The sequence below is a fragment of the Mesoplodon mirus genome (assembly GCF_964341445.2).
Source record: "Mesoplodon mirus genome assembly, chromosome: 14".
Lineage (NCBI taxonomy): Eukaryota > Metazoa > Chordata > Mammalia > Artiodactyla > Ziphiidae > Mesoplodon > Mesoplodon mirus.
In genome coordinates this window covers 10,838,785-10,858,777 of record NC_138990.1, presented here as the reverse complement: position 1 = coordinate 10,858,777, position 19,993 = coordinate 10,838,785, and the positions used below count along the sequence as shown (strand labels likewise).

General features: G+C 37.3%; 1 protein-coding gene across 2 annotated transcripts in view; it reads left to right on the top strand.

Moving 5' to 3' along the window:
• CHMP3 (charged multivesicular body protein 3) overlaps positions 1-19,993 on the top strand; it is a 65,256-nt gene that overhangs the window by 19,937 nt on the left and 25,326 nt on the right. For both annotated transcript variants that reach the window (XM_082642469.1, XM_082642468.1), the window contains exon 2: positions 8,017-8,077. In XM_082642469.1, the coding sequence (XP_082498595.1) occupies positions 8,017-8,077 (61 nt within the window). The remainder of the gene's footprint in view (positions 1-8,016; positions 8,078-19,993) is intronic.

The window sequence follows — 19,993 nt, the reverse complement described above, 5'->3', positions numbered from 1 at the left end:
GAAGGCGTTCTTTGTGCACATTTCGGCATTTTTATGCCATTTCCATTTGAAGAACCCGAAAGTTGACGTGAACTCCCATTGTACTTGTGGCTCCTGAGGTTCTTTGCTGTCCACTAACCCACACTTGGATTTTATCAATTTATTTAGAACTTTAACTGAAGTTTCTTCAGTTGCTTTTAAGGTGCCTGCCCTCCAGGCTATACCACAGATGATTCAGTGCTGGTGTTCCCTCTTTTCTTAAAAGTGCCTTTCTTTAGATTTCATGCTGTACTGTTGCCTTGTGACCTGAGCTTTTCAACAGGTTCAGGAAAAGTTATTTTGTAGTTCATTCAGCTTTGTCTTACCGTCTTGAGAGTCTTCTCCGCTTTCTATACCTAGGCAGAGATGGAACTCTCCAAATCTTTTTGAAATTATCCCCCCTTAGATTAAACCTTCCTTTAATGTCTTTGTTTGAATCTTTATTTTCTCACTAAGAGCGTATTATATTCTTCTCTGTGTTGTATCATTTGCACATTTCTCTTTCTTGCTCGCGTTTTCCTGAGCTGCTACCCCATATATGATATACAATGATCCTTCACAATGAAGTGTATTACTTGTAACGTTGAAGTCATTTTACAGAGATGAAAATACATTTTGCACTAAATCAGAAAACTTGTTATTCTGGTTTGGAAATAAAAGTAGGTAAATTAATTACTATTTTTCCCTATAATGAAGACAGATTGACTTCAGTCTTCAATGATCATCATTTGTCATACATTTTACTTTTTTAAACTTTTTAATGTTAGAAACTGCTGGTTGTCACTTACGAAAGTGAAACAAAATTTGGGTTCACATTGAACTATTTTAAAGTTTTGGGTAATTGTCTAACAGAGTAGGCTGTGTGGCATCTAAAACAATTTTTTAAAAAATAGCCTTAATGAATATTCTAATATTACAAGGTAGAATTTTAAAGTATTTATTCCAAACAGGGATGATTTAAAGCAGCTCCTGAACCTGGACTTTTTTCATAATTCTTTTTTATGTTATTTTTTAAAGAAGTGTTTCTTGAAATAGGTTATATTTGCACATATTATAAAATTCAAAAGGCAGCAAAGTGTATCCTAAATTACAGGAAAAAGTAAATCTCCCTTTCACTCCTGTTCACAAATTAATTCAGTTTCTATCTTTGAAGGCAGCCTAATTTCCTGTAGATTTTTCTGTCGATATTCCATAATATATGAATATATAGAGACATATTTATATATCTCTCTCCCTTTTTTTCACCTCCCTCTCTTCCTCCCCTTTCCTGCTCCTTCCTTCTCTCCTTTAGCCTCTCCCTCTCTTTCCTCTTCTCTTCCTTTAACATATGTAATATTATACTGTACACATTCTTTACCTTGCTATTTTCATTTATATTTTGAGAATTAATTCCATGGGTAGTCCTCAGTGCATTGCCTTTCTCTCTTTAATTAGAATATACTGTTCACTTATGGAAATTCTCTAATGTGTTTAGCTAGTCTCCTCTTGATATACATTTAGGTAATTTCTAGACTTTCGCTACTGCAAACAATGCAGCAGTGCCTTTTTAAAAAACTCATTTCACTGTTGCCATTTATTGTCTTAAATTGAATGTTCACCCCTTAATGAACATGAGCAGTTACATAATGTAATGATAAATTTTGAAACAACCATTTCTAAATGACTTTGCTTTCAATCTTCTGGATTCGTTTAAACAATGGACAGCCTTAAAAGGCAAATTGTTAAGTAACTGTAATGGTAAACAGATGTAATAAAATAGTTTCTTAATCTCTTTGAATTAGAATTTTTCAATACTAGACACGTAAAACAATACGGAAGACACTGGATGCTGAAGTTGGTATAACATCGTAACAACTAATTTAGAGCTTTATCTTTCATCGGGACAGACAGAGTATTCTCATTTATTTGCTTTATATTAGTAAAAGTTTTGAACCTGAACCTATGTGATAAATGTACATTATCATAATCTTTTTTGTATCTGTGGAGTTCCATGTTACATTTATTTGAAGGATTCTGCTACTAAAAACAAGCTTAAAAACCACTGCAGTTGTTCATTCTGCCTCATTTTCAGGTTTAAATTTGCATTGTGAAATTTATACTAGGCATTGTTCCTGGAATTCCAGTAACTGCTGAAATTTGAATTGCTTCCAGTAGATTGGCTATCATCAAAGATTACCAATTGAAAGCAGAAATAATGGGAGCTAATCAGTATTTTGATCCATGAAAAAAAAATTAAACAGATTTAGCTATATCATATACAGGATTAGGAGTAATTCACTGCCTTATGTGATTATTTATGTGTAATAGATGATAAATATTTTTTCTATAAACCTGAATTGAAATAGTTTTATTAAAGTTGCTAGTTCAAACAAAAATTTAATCAGGGACTTCCCTGGTGGCTCAGGGGTTAAGAATCCACCTGCCAATGCAGGGGACATGGGTTCGAGCCTTGGTCCGGGAAGATTCCACATGCCGCGGAGCAACTAAGCCCGTGTACCACAACTACTGAGCCTGTGCTCTAGAGCCCACGTGCCACAACTACTGAAGCCCACACACCTAGAGCCCATGCTCCGCAACAAGAGAAGCCACCACAATGAGAGACCTGCGCACCGCAACGAAGAGTAGCCTCTGCTCACCTCAACTAGAGAAAGCCTGTGCGCAGCAGCGAAGACCCAGTGCAGCCAAAGATAAATAAATTAATTAATTAAAAAATTATTTAATCACACCTGGTCTTGTACCCCCATTCCTTAGTCTGTATTGAAGGACACTCTTTTGCCTAGGTCTCTTAGTGGCTTTTGTTCTTACACAGAGTATAATGCCATAGCCCCTCCCCCATCTGGATAGTGGATAGTCACATGGTTCCCTTGCAGGTGTCTTCAGGTCTTCAGGTCTCAAAAGTCACCTCAGCCACTGAACTTTCTTTCATCTTCACATATAAAGTAATCCTTTTCCAACTCCCCTTGTCTTACTTCCTTGCTTTGTTTTTTCCCTAGCACTAATTTTCTGACCTAGTATACATTTACATGTTTATTTGCTTATTGTCTGTTTTTCCTCATTAGAATGTAGGTTCATAAGCCTTTATTTTGTCTCCTGCTGTATCACTAGCACATTGAGTGGCGCCTAGCACATTGAACAGGTTGTAGTGGGTGCTCAGTAAACATTTGACTGTTTGAACGTTGAATTTTCTTTCCTGCTCTTTCTGAAAGTTCTGGTTAGATTATAACAGTGTCTTCATATTTCTGGATGTATCACCTACAGTAATTTTGAGTACCTGTGTTCCCCTTGGACATTTGTAAATCAGTATTTTATATTTTTATCATGAGTTTAAACAGTTGCAAATGGTATGATTTTTTGTATATAGTAAATGTTGTTGTGTTTGAGTAGAATTGTTACAACACTTCTAAAAGTATCACAGTGATTCGATACCTATCAGTGTTCAAACATACATGCACAAGTTGTTATTTATAGTCAGACAGTTTTCATTATTTTTTTCTCTTTGAACGAAAATCTATTTTCTTTCTATTCCACTTTCTCCCATAGATTTCTCCTAAGGTAATACTTTTATGCTTGAAATAATTATACTTGGAACAAAAATATGTAAATACTTTTTATGATAAAAACACTCAGCAAACTAGGAATAGAAGGGACGTTCCCTAACATGATAAAGGGCATTTATGAAAATCTACAGCTAACCTTATACTTCATTTTAAATTGTGAAAGACTGAAAGCTTTTTCCTTAAGATCAGGAACAAGACAAAGACACCAGGTTTTGTTGCTACTAATCAACATTGCATTAAAAGTCCTAGCCAGAGCAGTTGAACAAGAGAAAGGAATAAAAAGCACCCACACTGATAAGAAGTAAACCTGTTCATTTGCAGATAACATGATTCCACAGATAGAATATGCTAAAGATTCCTCATGCACCAGAAAATTAGTTATAAGTGAATTCAACAGAGTTGCAGGTTTCAAGGTAAATATGTAAAAAATCAGTTGTGTTTTTTACACTAGCAATGAAAAATCTAAAAGGGAAATTTTAAAATTTCATTTATGGTAGCATCCAAAACGATAAAATACTGAGGGATAAATTTAACCAAGGAAACAGTACATTTGTACACTGAAAACTACAAAAAATTACAGGAAGAAATTCCAAGTTTATGGATTGCAAGACTTAATGTTGTTGAGATGGCTGTACCACCAAAATGATCTGCAGATTCAGTGCAGTGCCTGTCAAAACTCCAAATGCCTTTCTTGCAGAAATGGAAAAGTTGAGCCGCAAATTCACATGGAATACAACAGGTTCCAAATAACCAAAACCATACTGAGAAAGCAAAACAAATCTGGAGGACCCACAGTTCAAGATTCCAAAACTTACCGTAAAGCTATAGTTACTAAAACTGTGGTATTAGCATAAGGATAGATGTATAGATCAGTCAGTGGAATAGGATTGAGATCCCAGAAGTAAACCCATACATCTGTGGCCAGTTGATTTTCTGTAAGGGTGCCAAGATCATTCAGTGAGAGAACGATAGTCTCTTCAACAAGGTCTGTGACAAGTGGATATCCACATGTAAAGGAATGAAGCTGGGCCCCTGCCTCACTCCATATACAGAAATTAACTTGGATCAAAGACCGAAATTAAAGTCTTTGACCTAAAACTGTAAAACTCAGAAAATACATAAAGGTAAGTCTTCATGACCTCATATCTGGAAATGGATTCTTTTGCTATAACACCAAAACCACAAGCAACAGAATAAAAAAGTAGACAAATTGGAATTCATTAAAATTGAAAGCTTTTGTGTATCAGAGGACATTATCGAGAGAGTAAAAAGATAACCTATGGAATGGGAGAAAATATTTGCAAATTATATATCTGATAAGGGTTTACTATCAGAATATATAAAGTACTCATATAACTTAACAATAAAAAGACAGCTGAATGGATAGAAGACATCAATAGACATTTCTCCAAAGGAGATACACAAATGGCCAACAAACACGTGAAAAGATATTCAGCGTTATTGGTCATTAAGGAAGTGCAAACCACAATCATAATGAGATGCTCTTTCAACAGGTCCAACAGATTGGCTGTAATCAAAAAAATGGAAGATAACAAGTGTTGATAAGGATGTGGAGAAATAGGAGCCCTTGTACATTGCTTGTGGGAATGTAAAATGGTGAAGCCCCTTTGAAAAAAAGTTTTGGAGTTCCTCAAAAATATAAAATAGAACTATCATATGACCCAGCAATTTCACTCCTAGGTTTATACCCAAAAGAATTGAAAATAGGTACTCAAACAAATACTTGTATACAGATGTTCATAGCAGCACTATTCACAGTAACCAAAACATGGAAGCAACCCAAATGTCCATCACTGGGTGAATGGATAAACAATTTGTGTTCTATGTACACTCAATGTAATGTTTTTCAGCCATAAAAAATGTTGATAGGGACTTCCCTGGCAGTCCAGTGGTTAAGACTTCACCTTCCAGTGCAGGGCGTGAGGGTCCGATCCCTGGTCAGGGAGCTAAGATCCCACATGCCTCGCAGCCAAAAAACTAAAACATAAAACAGAAGCAATATTGTAACAAATTCAATAAAGGCTTTAAAAATGGTCCACATCAAAAAAAAATTAAAAATGTTGATACATGGTACAACATAGATGAACCTCAAAACCACTATACTAAATGAAAGAAGCCAGACACAAAAGGCCACATATTATATGATTTCTTTTGTATTAAATATCAAAATAAGCATATCAAAAGACATAAAAGCAAATTAGTTGTTGCCAGGGAATGGGAGGGAGGATGGTCATAGGGGAAGATTATTTATAGGTTATAGCGTGTTCTTCTGACATATTGAAAAACTTCTTAGACTATAGGGAGTTGGTGATTGCACAGCATTGTAAAGGCACTAAATGCCACTGAATTGCACATTTTAAAGTGGCTAAGTAGGGCTTCCCTGGTGGCGCAGTGGTTAAGAATCTGCTTGCCAATGCAGGGAACACGGATTCAAGCCCTGGTCCAGGAAGACCCCACATGCTGTGGAGCCACTAAGCCCACGTGCCACAACTACTGAGCCTGCGCTCTAGAGCCTATGTGCCACAACTACTGAGCCTGCATGCCACAGCTACTGAAGCCCGTGTGCCTAGAGCCCATGCTCCACAAGAGAAGCCACCACAATGAGAAGCCCGCACACCGCAACAAAGAGTAGCCCCCACTCGCCACAACTAAAGAAAGCCTGTGCACAGCAACAAAGACCCAAAGCAGCCAAAATTTTAAAAATAAATAAATAAATAAAATTTATTTTAAAAATGGCTAAGTATAGTTACGTGAATTTTACTTAAAAATGTATGTTTAAACCTAACATTAACTTTTAAAATTGTATAACCATACAATTTTAAGTGCTTTAATATATCATCTGGGTGGAGTTATTAGAGTTGATGAATAATAAATATTTTACAGATTTTGTTAAATAATGATTTTAAAGTCATTAAAAAGTGAAATTTATTGGAAATACATCTTAAGGATATGAATTTTTTAATGCCATTTAGTTCCTGTATTCATGGATGAATGCATGAAAGGGTCAGCATCAATTCCATTCCTGTTTTATTATTTTTTACCTTAAATCTCACAACCATTGTTTATTATAAAGGTGAACCCTGATCCTCATGATAGGCTTATTTGTAGGATTTCTAGTAGTAATTGCAGACACCAGGGTCTCCAAATGTTTGAATTTGCGGCTACTGGCGATGTGCAGTCATACAGGTTGAGGATGTCTCTCATCTTTTTGGAAGCCTATCCACATATTTCTGATAGTAAGATCACCAGGGCTTTGGAGGTGGACTGGTGGATTGCAAAAGCTGGGCTGTGTGACCACCACCCTTCACACAGACACTGAGGTCCATGCCAGCAAATTGCTCCTTGTCCAGAAGCAGAACCGGTACCGGTAACTTGTAGCTGTATTGTAGCTGTGCGTGGTTGGATCGTCTCTGGGGGTAACCCATTCACCTAAGGAGCCAGTGTGCCATGGCTGTGGTCATCTTCTTGTGTCTGAAGGGCTGCGCCAACTGCAGAGGGTCCTTGGGTGGCATGGCTGTGATGTAGAGAAGACAGCCTCATCGTGAGACGCCTCAACTAGAAGAAAGCCCTATTTTATGTTTTATTAGACTCACATGATGAGAAACATTGTTAATATAAATAAGTAGATGGTAGCGGAAAGGATTTTTCTGTGTCAGTGTCACTTAGTTTTTTGAACTTGTGTCATAGGCCAAAAGCAATAATTGATTAAATGTAAAATTTAGTTTTAATGATTTATCAACTGATAACTCAGATGTTCCTTCATTTTTGAAACTGAAGAATTAGAAAGAAATGCATAAGAATTTGGTAATTATTAGAGTCATTCACTACTTTTTCAACACCTATGGCAGTATTTCTAGTTGTCCCTATGTTTAGGGCTTCAGAGGTTTTTGCCTCTCAGGGAAACCTATCATAGTAAGAAGAGACACCTAGGTTAGAGGAATATATTTCTTTTGTAAAGTGAAAAAGTATAATTGTTAAAGGGGAGAAGGAAAAGGTGAATTCTTATCACACAGGCAGAGCAGTTTTTTAAAAATAATTATGTATAGAAATTGAAAATCATCTGATGCCCATAAAACCTCTCTATGCCCATGGCACCTCATGAAAAATTTTTATATACCTGCAGGGTACTGAACTTTCTTGGGGAGCTTGTATAAAGTGCTTCATACTGCCTTCAGATAGGAATCTTTGAATAGTTTGAGACTTCTATGTACCGTGAATGAAAAGATGGGGAAAAAAACCAGAATTTGGCCAGAGAAGAAAAAAAAAGAATTTGGCCCTAAGGCTGTTTCTTTCAAAATAGGTTTATATTATTTTTAGCTTGTGTCAGGAATAAATGTAGCATTAATATAAAATTCTTTAAAATGTGGTGAACTGGGGGTATTGACTTCTCTTATAATTCCTTTTGTAAAATTTTTCCCAGGTGAACGAATGGTCATTGAAGATAAGAAAGGAAATGAGAGTTGTTGACAGGCAAATAAGAGGTAAATTATTATTTTACATCTCCTATTCTTTATCTTGGTGTATTTTGCATTAGTTCATAAAAGTAAACTGTATCTACATCTATAAAACATAGTTTATATTTATTATTTATGGCTGCCCTAATTATTTGCTTTCTAATTATAGTAAGAAAAACAAGATATAATCAACTCAAAGATCTTTACATTTGATAAGAACTAAAATCTTTCCTCCAGCCTGGCATTGAGCTATTCAAGGGGGAGAGGCCATGTTCATTCATCTGTGATTTCCTAGAGTCCAGGTTACTGTTGGAAACAAAGCAGGTGCTCACATTCTGTGGTAGACAGAATAATGGCCTCCCAAAGATGTCCACGTCCTAAACCCCAGAACCTGTGAATATGTTACCTTACATAGCAAAAGGGAACTTGCAGATTTGATTAAATTAAGGATCTTGAGGTGGGGAGATTAATCCTGGGCTATCTGGGTGGGCTCATAAGAGTCCTTATAAGAGGGAGGCAGTGTGTTGAGAAAAAGTGAGAGAAAAGGAGATGTGACCACAGAACCAGATGTTAGAGTGCTATGCTTTGAAGATGGAGGAAGAAGACACAAGCTAAGGAATGCAGTTGACCTCTAGAAACTAGAAAAGACAAGGAAATGGATTCTTCCCTGAAGCTTCCAGAAGAAACACAGCCCTTCCAACACCTGGATTTTAGGCTTCTTTTTTGTTTTTGTTTTTTAATATTTATTGGGCTATGCCGGGTCTTAGTTGCGGCACACAGGTTCTTCCTTGCCGCATGTGGGATCTTTTAGTTGCAGCATGCGGGCTCTTAGTTTGCGGCTTGTGGGATCTAGTTCCCCGACTAGGGATCGAATCCGGGCCCCCTGCTCTGGGAGCATGGAGTCCCAACTGCTGGACCACCAGGGAAGTCCCAATTTTAGACTTCTGATCACCACAATTAAAGAATAAATTTTTGTTGTTTTAAGCCATTTGAGAAAAAAAAGTAAAGAAACCTCTTCCTACTTATAAAGAAATGGTTTTATGGAATTCAAATTAAATAAATTGTATGTGAGGAATGCAGTTCCATTTTCACCACAGTTTATCTTAGCATGGCTGTAAATTGAGCAAAATATGTTTCTAAATAAAGTTGATTATTGTTGAGTACTACTTAAAACTAAGGTGACTTGCAAAGAGTAACATTTAAAACTTTTATGATTCTTAACACTTTCATGATTGGAGAAAATAACAGGTATCACCATATCACTCCTTTTAAAAAAGAATTAGAATAGCAATACAGGGGTAGGGAAGTAAAACGTACAAACTATTAGGTATAAAATAAGCTACAAGGAAAAAAAATAAGCTACAAGGATATATTGTACAACATGGGGAATATAGCCAATATTTTATAATAGCTGTAAATGGAGTAAAGCCTTTACGAATTGTGAATCACTATGTTGTACATCTGTAACTTATATAATATTGTACAGCAACTATACTTCAATTAAAAAAATAAAAATGGAAAAAATACTTGTAAATAAGATATTCCAAAAGTAAATAAATAAAAAATAGTTACAGAGGGGAATTACATTCTTAGCCATGATGGAGTAATGGTTATGGATTTGAACTTGCACTCCATTGTAAATAAAGAAAAAACTGGACAAAAGCTGTGAAACATCTGTTTTCAAACATTGGATAACTGTCAGTGCAGGATTTTGATCAGTGAGAAAAGGGAAACAGAAGGAGAGAGCCCTAATATGGTCCTCATTTTCTGCCTAGGGAGACTTTCTGGGTCATAGCATGTGGAAGGAGATTCCAAGCAGAGTGTGGTGTTCTCACTGAATTGAGGAGAAGGAGACTAGGGTTCAGGAGGCTGCAGTGGCTGGAACTTGTGGGGCAGAGTATCAGAACAAGAGCAATATCCAAGCTGTAAATATCCACATAGGGTCCCATTGAGTCTTTAGCCGACTGCTAAGCTGTGCATACTTAGAATGAGATCTTAGGAGGCAAAGAACAGTTACTGGGGACAGAGCAGCTACCCGGAGGAGGCTGTAAGCTAAACGGTTCCCAGAGTTAACAGAGGATTGAGAGATGGTAGAGTTACTTTGTTGACTATCTGGGGCATTCAGTAGAGACTGCAGAAGGGTCATGCCTTAATAAAAGCTACCATACGCCCACACCAACAAAGCTTAAAAGCAGATCTGTTACTGTATAGCACAGGAACTCTACTCAGTGTTCTGTGGTGACCTAAATGGGAAGGAAATCCAAAAAAAGAGGGGATATATATATATATATGTAGAGCTGATTCACTTTGTTGTACAGTAGAAACTAACACAACATTGTAAAGCCACTATGCTCCAATAAAAATTAATTAAACATAAATAAAAATAAATAAAAATTAAAAGAAGTCTTGAAAGCTGAACTACCAAACTAAAGCTGAACATTCTTTAAAGCTCTTGAAGGCTGAACTACCAAAATTGCAGATACCCCAAAATGAAACATTTAGAGTGTTCAGCATCCAATGAAAAGTTACTAGGAAAGTGTGACCCAAAATCAAGAGAAAAATCAGGAAATATAAATAGACCCAGAAAAAAAATGGATGATCAAATGAATAAGCAGACAGGGATTTTAAACAGCTATTATAAATATGTTGAGGGATTTAGAGGAAAACATAATGAACATATGTTTCAAAGGAAAACATGAGCATAATGAAGAGGTAAATAGAAGATATTGAAAAGAACAAAGTAGAACTTAGATGAAAGATCTAGAATGAAGTGAAGTAAAATGAAAGCTTCACTGAATGGGTTGAACAAGCAGATTATACACTACAGAAAACAAGATCAGTGAAATCAAAGATAGTAATACAAACTATCCAAACTGCAGTACTGAGAGAAAAAAAGTAAAAAAAAAAAAAAAATCAAATGATCCAACATGTAATTTGAGTCTCAGAAGGAAAAGAGTCCAGAAAGGATCACATGATATAATAGCTGATGAAAACTGTAAACCCACAGATCCAAGGAACTCCAATTTCAAACGGGATAAACAAAGAAAACCTTGCCAGGACGTATCATAATCAAATTACTGAAAGGTAACAATAAAGAGATAAAACAGTCTGAGGAAAGGGTAATGATTCAAATTTTATCATCAGAAACAATACGAACCGAAACATCTTTGATATGATAGAAGAACAATCCCCACATTATCCTAGAATCCTGTGTCCAATGAAAGCAGCATTCAAGGGTGAAGTAAAGATACTTGTATACAAAAGCCAAGAGAAGTTGTTGCCAGTAGGTCTACAGTATGAGAAACGTTAAAGGACGTTGTAAGCTGAAGGAAAATCATACCAGATACAAATGTGGGTTTACCCAGAGGAACGAAGCATGCTGGAAATTATAAGTATGTAAGTAAATAGAATGTTTTTCTCTTCTAAAAGTTTCTTTTTAATAATTATTGACTGTGTAAAGTAAAAATAATAATATGGGGCATAAAACATATGTAGAACTAAGCAGTATGACAATCTTAGCACCAACCATTGATGAATGTCATCTTTAGAAACCACATAACTTCAGTTAGTGTCTCACAAACCTTGTTTCTTCCTGGTTTGTGCGTTGCTTATTGTATACCTTCTCACATCCATAGCTCATTTATCTGGTTAGATGATCTTCAAGCTCTGTCTTTCTCCTCGTGGTTCCTGTTATTTCTCATTCATAGCAATTTATTAGTTAACTAACCAACATGATATCAGAAAAATAGTAGTGGGTATTGGAGTCCTTACAGTACCAGATTTCAACCATCGCTGCTATCAATTAGCCACCTGTCCCTATGAAAATTCTTTGAATCTCACAGAACTGTACTGACAAATCTGTGAATGTATGTAAAATGTTTAGGACAGTACTTGGCATATAGTAGACAATTTACAACATTTATGGTGATACCAAGAAAGGAGGGTAGGGGTTACTTTAGACAGTGTATAACTTTGAAATAATGTGATTACTTTAAACGTTACTTGCATATGAAGGTTTACCACTGAAACACTTCCAAAGTCTTTCATTTGGTTTTTTTGTGTTTTTTTTAGATAGCATGCATAGCTTTATTTAGTCTTTGATTTGAATTTTATTTTATTTCTTTATACAGCAGGTTCTTATTAGTTATCTATTTTATATATATTAGTGTATATGTCAATCCCAATCTCCCAATTCATCCCACCACCACCCCACCCCCCGCTTTCCCCCTTGGTGTCCATACGTTTGTTCTCTACATCTGTGTCTATTTCTGCCCTGCAAACCGGTTCATCTGTACCATTTTTCTAGGTTCCACATATATGTGTTAATATACGATATTTGTTTTTCTCTTTCTTACTTCACTCTATGACAGTCTCTAGGTCTATCCACATCTCTACAAATGACCCAGTTTCGTTCCTTGTTATGGCTAAGTAATATTCCATTGTATACATGTACCACATCTTCTTTATCCATTCGTCTGTCAGTGGACATTTAGGTTGCTTCCATGACCTGGCTATTGTAAATAGTGCTGCAATGAACATTGGGGTGCATGAGCAGACCCAATGTGGCCGTGGAAGGCTCCAGCATCGGCCGGGGTGACAGCCCGGGCTGGGCTCTGACAGAGGCTGAGCGGCTGCTGCGGAGCTCACGGGAGGAGACGTGGAGGAGCGGAGCCGGGGGCAGGGCCGCTTCAGAGCCAGGGAGAGCCCGTCCTCTCTGCTCGCTGGCTGGTGGGTCTGTCCCAAGTGCCCCATGGAGTTCCTCTTGCGCACCTCCTAGAGGGCTTCCCCTCTGGGGCACACCGAGGGGACCTGTGGGTGGGGGGGTGGATGGGCTGCAGGGGCAGTACCCAATAAAAACTCTGTCCGGAGGCGAGGGGGGCGGGAAACACTTGGCAGGCCTAGTGTACACAAACTGGTTGTATGTATCCTACCGTGGACCTGGGGAGGAGTCGTTGTGGCACAAGTCTTTGCACATCCTCCGCTTCTCTCCACCAGCATCCTGCCTCTCTAGAAGACTGTCTGTGTCTTAGTTTAGTGTACAGACCTGTAAACAGCTGCCCTTCTCTCAGCTCAGACTAGTTTCCATATCCTTTTTCTTTTATTTTTAATTGCTCATTTGTAAAGTTGTCCTAATCTTTCCTAGCTTTTAACTATTAGAAACGCTCTACTAGTTTTCCTTTGAGTTTGTGAGCTCTTCTCCTTGTAGCCCTGAAGGGACTTTTTGAATTACAGTTTTCTGTGGGTATATGTGCAGTAGTGGGATTGCTGGGTCATATGGTAATTCTATTTTTAGTTTTTTAAGGAACCTCCCTACTGTTTTCCATAGTGGTTGTACCAGTTTACATTCCCACCAACAGTGCAAGAGGGTGCCCTTTTCTCCACACCCTCTCCAGCATTGGTTGTTTGTAGATTTTCTGATGATGCCCATTCTAACCAATATGAGGTGATACCTCATTGTAGTTTTCATTTGCATTTCTCTAGTAATTAGTGATGTTGAGCAGCTTTTCATGTGCCTCTTGACCATCTGTGTGTCTTCTTTGGAGAAATGTCTATTTAGGTCTTCTACATATTTTGAATTGGGTTGTTTGTTTTTCTCTTATTGAGCTGCATGAGCTGTTGATATATTTTGGAGATTGCTCCTTTGTCTGTTGATGTGTTTGCAAATATTTTCTCCCATTCTGAAGCTTGTCTTTTCATCTTTTTTATGATTTCCTTTGCTGTGCAAAACATTTTAAGTTTCATTATGTCCCACTTGTTTATTTTTGTTTTTATTTCCATTACTCTGGGAGATGGGTCAAAAAAGATCTTGCTGTGATTTATGTCAAAGAGTGTTCTTCCTTTGTTTTCCGCTAAGAGTTTATACTGTCTGCTTTTACATTTAGGTCTTTAATCCATTTTGAGGTTTTTTTTTCTGTGTGGTGTTAGGGAGTGTTCTAATTTCATTCTTTTACATGTAGCTGTCCAATTTTCACAGCCCCACTTATTGAAGAGACTGTCTTTTCTCCATTGTATATCCTTGCCTCCTTTGTCATAGATGAATTGACCTTAAGCGTTCATTTCTGGGCTCCCTATTCTTTTCCATTGATCTGTGTGTTTGGTTTTGTGTCAGTACCATACTGTTCTGATTACAGTAGCTTTGTGGAATAGTGTGAAGTCAGGGAGTCTGATTCCTCCAGGTCTATTTTTTTCCCTCAAGATTGCTTTGGCTATTGGGGGTCTTTTGTGTCTCCATACAAATTTTAAGATTTTTTGTTCAAATTCTGTAAAAAATGCCATTGCTAATTTGATAGGGATTGCATTGAATCTGTAGATTGCTTTGGGTAGTATAGTCATTTTCACAGTATTGATTCTTCCAATCCAAGAACATGGTTTATCTCTCCATCTGTTTGTATCATTTTTAATTTCTTTCATCAGTGTCTTACAGTTTTCTGCATATAGGTGTTTTGTCTCCCTAGGTAGGTTTATTCCTAGGTATTTTATTCTTTTTGTTGCAGTGGTAAATGGGAGTGTTTCCTTAATTTCTCTTTCAGATTTTTCGTCATTACTGTATAGGAATGTTAGAGATTTCTGTGCATTAATTTTGTATCCTGCAACTTTACCAAATTCATTGACTAGCTCTAGTAGTTTTCTGGTGGCATCTTTAGGATGCTCTATGTATAGTGTCATGTCATCTGCAGGCAGTGACAGTTTTACTTCTTCTTTTTCAATTTGTATTCCTTTTATTTCTTTTTCTTCTCTGATTGCCATGGCTAGGACTTCCAAAGCTATGTTGAATAATAGTGATGAGAGTGGACATCTTTGTCTTGTTCCTGATCTTAGAGAAAATACTTTTAGTTTTTCACCATTGAGAATGTTGTTGCTGTGGGTTTGTTGTACATGGCCTTTATGATGTTGAGGTAGGTTCCCTCTATGCCCACTCTCTGGAGAGTTTTTTTTCATAAATGGGGGTTGAATTTTGTCAAAAGCTTTTTCTGCATCTATTGAGATGACCATATGGTTTTTCTTCTTCAATTTGTTAATATGGTGTATCACATTGATTGATTTGCATATATTGAAGAATCCTTGCATCCCTGGGATAAATCCCACTTGATCAGGGTGTATGATCCTTTTAATGTGTTGTTGGATTCTGTTTGCTAGTATTTTGTTGAGGATTTTTGCATCTATATTCATCAGTGATATTGGTCTGTAATTTCCTCTTTTTGTAGTGTCTTTGTCTGGTTTTGGTATCAGGGTGATGGTGGCCTCATAGAATGAGTTTGGGAGTGTTTCTTCCTCTGCAGTTTTTTTAGAAGATTTGAGAAGGATGGGTGTTAGCTCTTCTCTAAATGTTTGATAGCATTTACCTGGGAAGCCATCTGGTCCTGGAATTTTCTTTGTTGGAAGATTTTAAATCACAGTTTCAATTTCGTTACTTTTGATTAGTCAGTTCATATTTTCTATTTCTTCCTGATTCAGTCTTGGAAGGTTATACATTTCTAAGAATTTGTCCATTTCTTCCAGGTTGTCCACTTTATTGGCAAGAGTTGCTTGTAGTAGTCTCTTATGCTTTGTATTTCTGCAGTGTCCATTGTAACTCCTCCTTTTTCATTTCTAACTTTATTGATTTGAGTCCTCTCCCTCTTTTTCTTGAGTGTGGCTAAGGGTTTATCAATTTTGTTTATCTTCTCAAAGAACCAGCTTTTAGTTTTATTGATCTTTGCTATTGTTTTCTTTGTTTGTATTCCATTTATTTCTGCTCTGATCTCAATTTCTTTCCTTCTACTAACTTTGGGGATTTTTTGTTCTTCTTCCTCTAGTTCCTTTAGGTGTAAGGTTAGATTGTTTATTTGAGATTTTTCTTGTTTCTTGAGGTAGGATTATATTGCTATAAACTTCCCTCTTAGAACTGCTTTTGCTGCATCGTTTGGATCATCGTGTTTTCATTGTCATCTGTCTCTAGGTATTTTTTGATTTCCTCTTTGATTTCTCAGTGATCTCTTGGTTACTTAGTAATGTATTGCTTAACCTTCATGTGTTTGTGTTTTTTACGTTTTTTTCCCTGAAATTTATTTCTAATCTCATAGCGTTGTGGTCAGAAAAATGCTTGGTCGGATTTCAGTTTTCTTACATTTACTGAGCCTTGATCTGTGACCCAAGATGTGATCTATCCTGGACAGTGTTCCATGTTCAGTTGAGACAAAAGTGTAATCTGCTGTTTTCGGATGGAATGTCCTATAAATATGAATTAAATCTGTTTCGTCTGTTATGTCATTTAAAGCTTTTGTTTCCTTATTTTTCTGTCTGGATGATCTGTCCATTGGTGTAAGTGAGGTGTTAAAGTCCCCCACTATTGTGTTACTGTCGATTCCCTCTTATGGCTGTTAGCACTCGCCTTGTGTATTGAGGTGCTCCTGTGTAGGGTGCATATATATTTATGATTGTTGTATCTTCTTCTTGGATTGATCCTTTGATCATTATGTAGTGTCCTTCCTTGTCTCTTGTAACATTCTTTATTTTAAATTCTGTTTTATCTGATATGAGTATTGCTAATCCAGCTTTCTTTTGATTTCCATATGCATGTAATATCTTTTTCCATCACTTTCAGTCTGTATGTTCCCCTAGTTCTGAAGTGGGTCTCTTGTAGACAGCGTATATACGGATCTTGTTTTTGTATCCATTCAGCGAGCCTGTGTCTTTTGGTTGGAGCATTTAATCCATTCACATTTAAGGTAATTATCAATATGTATGTTCCTGTTACAATATTCTTAATTGTTTTGGGTTTGTTTTTGTAGGTCCTTTTCTTCTCTCGTGTTTCCTACTTAAGAGAAGTTCCTTTGGCATTTGTTGTAGAGCTGGTTTGGTGGTGCTGAATTCTCTTAACTTTTGCTTGTCTGTAAGACTTTTGATTTCTCCATCAAATCTGAATGAGATCCTTGCTGGGTAGAGTAATCTTGGTTTTAGGTTCTTCCGTTTCATCACTTTAAGTATATCATGCCACTCCCTTCTGGCTTATAGAGTTTCTGCTGAGAAATCAGCTGTTAACCTTATGGGAGTTCCCTTGTATGTTATTTGTCATTTTTCCCTTGTTGCTTTTAATAATTTTTCTTTGTCTGTAATTTTTGTCAATTTGACTACTATGTGTCTTGGTGTGTTTCTCCTTGGGTTTATCCTGCCTGGGATTCTCTGCACTTCCTGGAGTTGGGTGGATATTTTCTTTCCCATGTTAGGGAAGTTTTCAACTATAATGTCTTCAAATATTTTCTCAGGTGCTTTCTCTCTCTCTTCTCCTTCTGGGACCCCTATAATGCGAATGTTCATGCATTTGATGTTGTACCAGAGGTCTCTTAGGCTGTCTTCACTTCTTTTCATTCTTTTTTCTTTATTCTTTTCCGTGGCAGTGATTTCCACCATTCTGTCTTCCAGGTCACTTATCCATTCTTCTGCCTCAGTTATTCTGCTGTTGATTCCTTCTAGTATATTTTTCATTTCAGTTATTGTATTGTTCACCTGTTTGTTCTTTAATTCTTCTAGATATTTGTTAAACATTTCTTGCATCTTCTCGATCTTCACCTCCATTCTCTTTCTGAGGTCTTGGATCATCTTCACTATCATTATTCTGAATTCTTTTTCTGGGAGGTTGCCTATCTCCACCCATTTAGTTGTTTTTCTGGGGTTTTATCTTGTTCCTTCCTCTTGTACATAGTCCTCTGCCTTTGCATATTGTCTGTCTTTCTGTGAATGTGGTTTTTATTCCACAGGCTTCAGGATTGTAGTTCTTGCTTCTGCTGTCTGCCCTCTGGTGGATGAGGCTATCTAAGAGACTTGTGCAAGCTTCCTGATGGGAGGGACTGGTGGTGGGTAGAGCTGGGTGTTGCTCTGGTGGGCAGAGCTCAGTAAAACTTTAATCTGCTTGTCTGCTGTTGGGTGGGGCTGTATTCCCTCCCTGTTGGTTGTTTGGCCTGAAGCAACCCAGCACTGGAGCCTACAGCTCTTTGGTAAGGCTAATGGCGGACTCTGGGAGGGCTTATGCCAATGAGTACTTCCCAGAACTTCTGCTGCCAGTGTCCTTGTCCCTGCAGTGAGCCACAGCCACCCCCCCACCTCTGCATGAGACCCTCTGACACTAGCAGGTAGGTCTCGTTCAGTCTTCTGTGGGGTCACTGCTCCTTCCCCCTGGGTCCTGGTGTGCACGCTACTTTGTGTGTGCCCTCCACGAGTGGAGTCTCTGTTTCCCCCAGTCCTATCGAAGTCCTGCAGTCAATCCCTCTAGCCTTCAAAGTCTCATTCTCCGGGAATTCCTCCTCTCGTTGCCGACCCCCAGGTTGGGAAGCCTGACGTGGGGCTCAGAACCTTTACTCCAGTGGGTGGACTTCTGTGGTATAAGTGTTCTCCAGTTTGTGAGTCACCCGCCCAGCGGTTATGAGATTTGATTTTTTTTGTGATTGTGCCCTGCCTACCGTCTCATTGCAGCTTCTCCTTTGTCTTTGGATGTGGGGTATCTTTTCTGGTGAGTTCCAGTGTCTTCCTGTCGATGATTGTTCAGCAGTTAGTTGTGATTCTGGTGCTCTCGCAAGAGGGAGTGAGCACACGTCCTTCTACTCCGCCATCTTGAACCAATCCTCATTTGGTTTTATGTTAGCAGTCAAGGTGAATGGATTTAAAGAATATATTAGTGAAAAAAAGAGTATCTGCAAGACTGTTCTGTGCTGTTAGAAGTCAGGGTATTTGTTTCCCTTGTTGGGGGCATGGTGAATTAGTAGGGACATAAAAGGACCTCATGTTATGTTGGTAATATTTTGTTTCTTCATCTGATACCTAGTTACATGGGTGTGTTTAATTTGTGACACTTTATGTGGCTTTATGGTTATGTGTGTGATATATGTATGTACATGTGATATACTTCAGTAAAACATTTAAAGAAAAACAATAGTAACTTAAAGCAAAGTATAACTACAAGTAGTTCTTCTTATGGAGGACTCAAGGTAGTCCACATTTTTAGCTTTCAGCCAAATGTAACACATTTAGAGCACTCATAATAGGCAATACTGGAGTGAATTTAGAACATTTATTTTGCCCTCTCCTCAAATGAACATAGTTAGCTTGCGTTTTTACCCCCATGACTATAAAGGTAATAATACACACACTGATGCAGAAAAGTATAAATAAGAAAGTTAAAATCACGCTGAAATCCTACCACCCAGAGATAACAGCCACAGCATTTTGGTGATCATCATTTCAGATACATTTCTGTCTGTATTTATACTTACATATAAATACTTGTTTATAAATGAATCATAGTATTCTTGCTGCCATTTTATTTATTACATTAAAATATACATAACAGAAGTTGACTATTTAAAAAAATTTTTATTGAAGTATAGTTGATTTACAATGTTGTGTTAATTTCTGCTGTATAGCAAAGTGATTCAGTTATATAGATATTGTTTTTCATATTCCTTTTCATTATGGTTTATCACAGGATATTGAATATAGTTTTCTGTGCTATACAGTAGAACCTTGTTGTTTATCCATTCTATATATAATGCTTTGCATCTGCCAATCCCAAACTCTCAATCCTTCCCTCCCCCCACCCTCCTGGCAACCACTGGTGTGTTCTCTATGTCTGTGAGTCTGTTTCTGTTTCGTAGATATGTTCATTTGTGTCATATTTCACATTCTACATATAAGTGATATCACATGTACATAAATTGATCATTTAAACCATTTTAAAATACACAGTTCATTGACATTAAGTACATTTACATTGCTGTGCAGCCATCACCACTATCCATCTCCTGAATTTTTCCTTCATCTCATATTGAAACTCTGTACCCATTAAACAGTAACTCTCCATTTTTCCTTCTCCACATCCCCTGGTAACCACCATTCTGCTTTCTGTCTCTATGTATAATTAGACTGTTCCAGGTACCTCATATAAGTGTAATCACAGAGTATTTGTCCCAT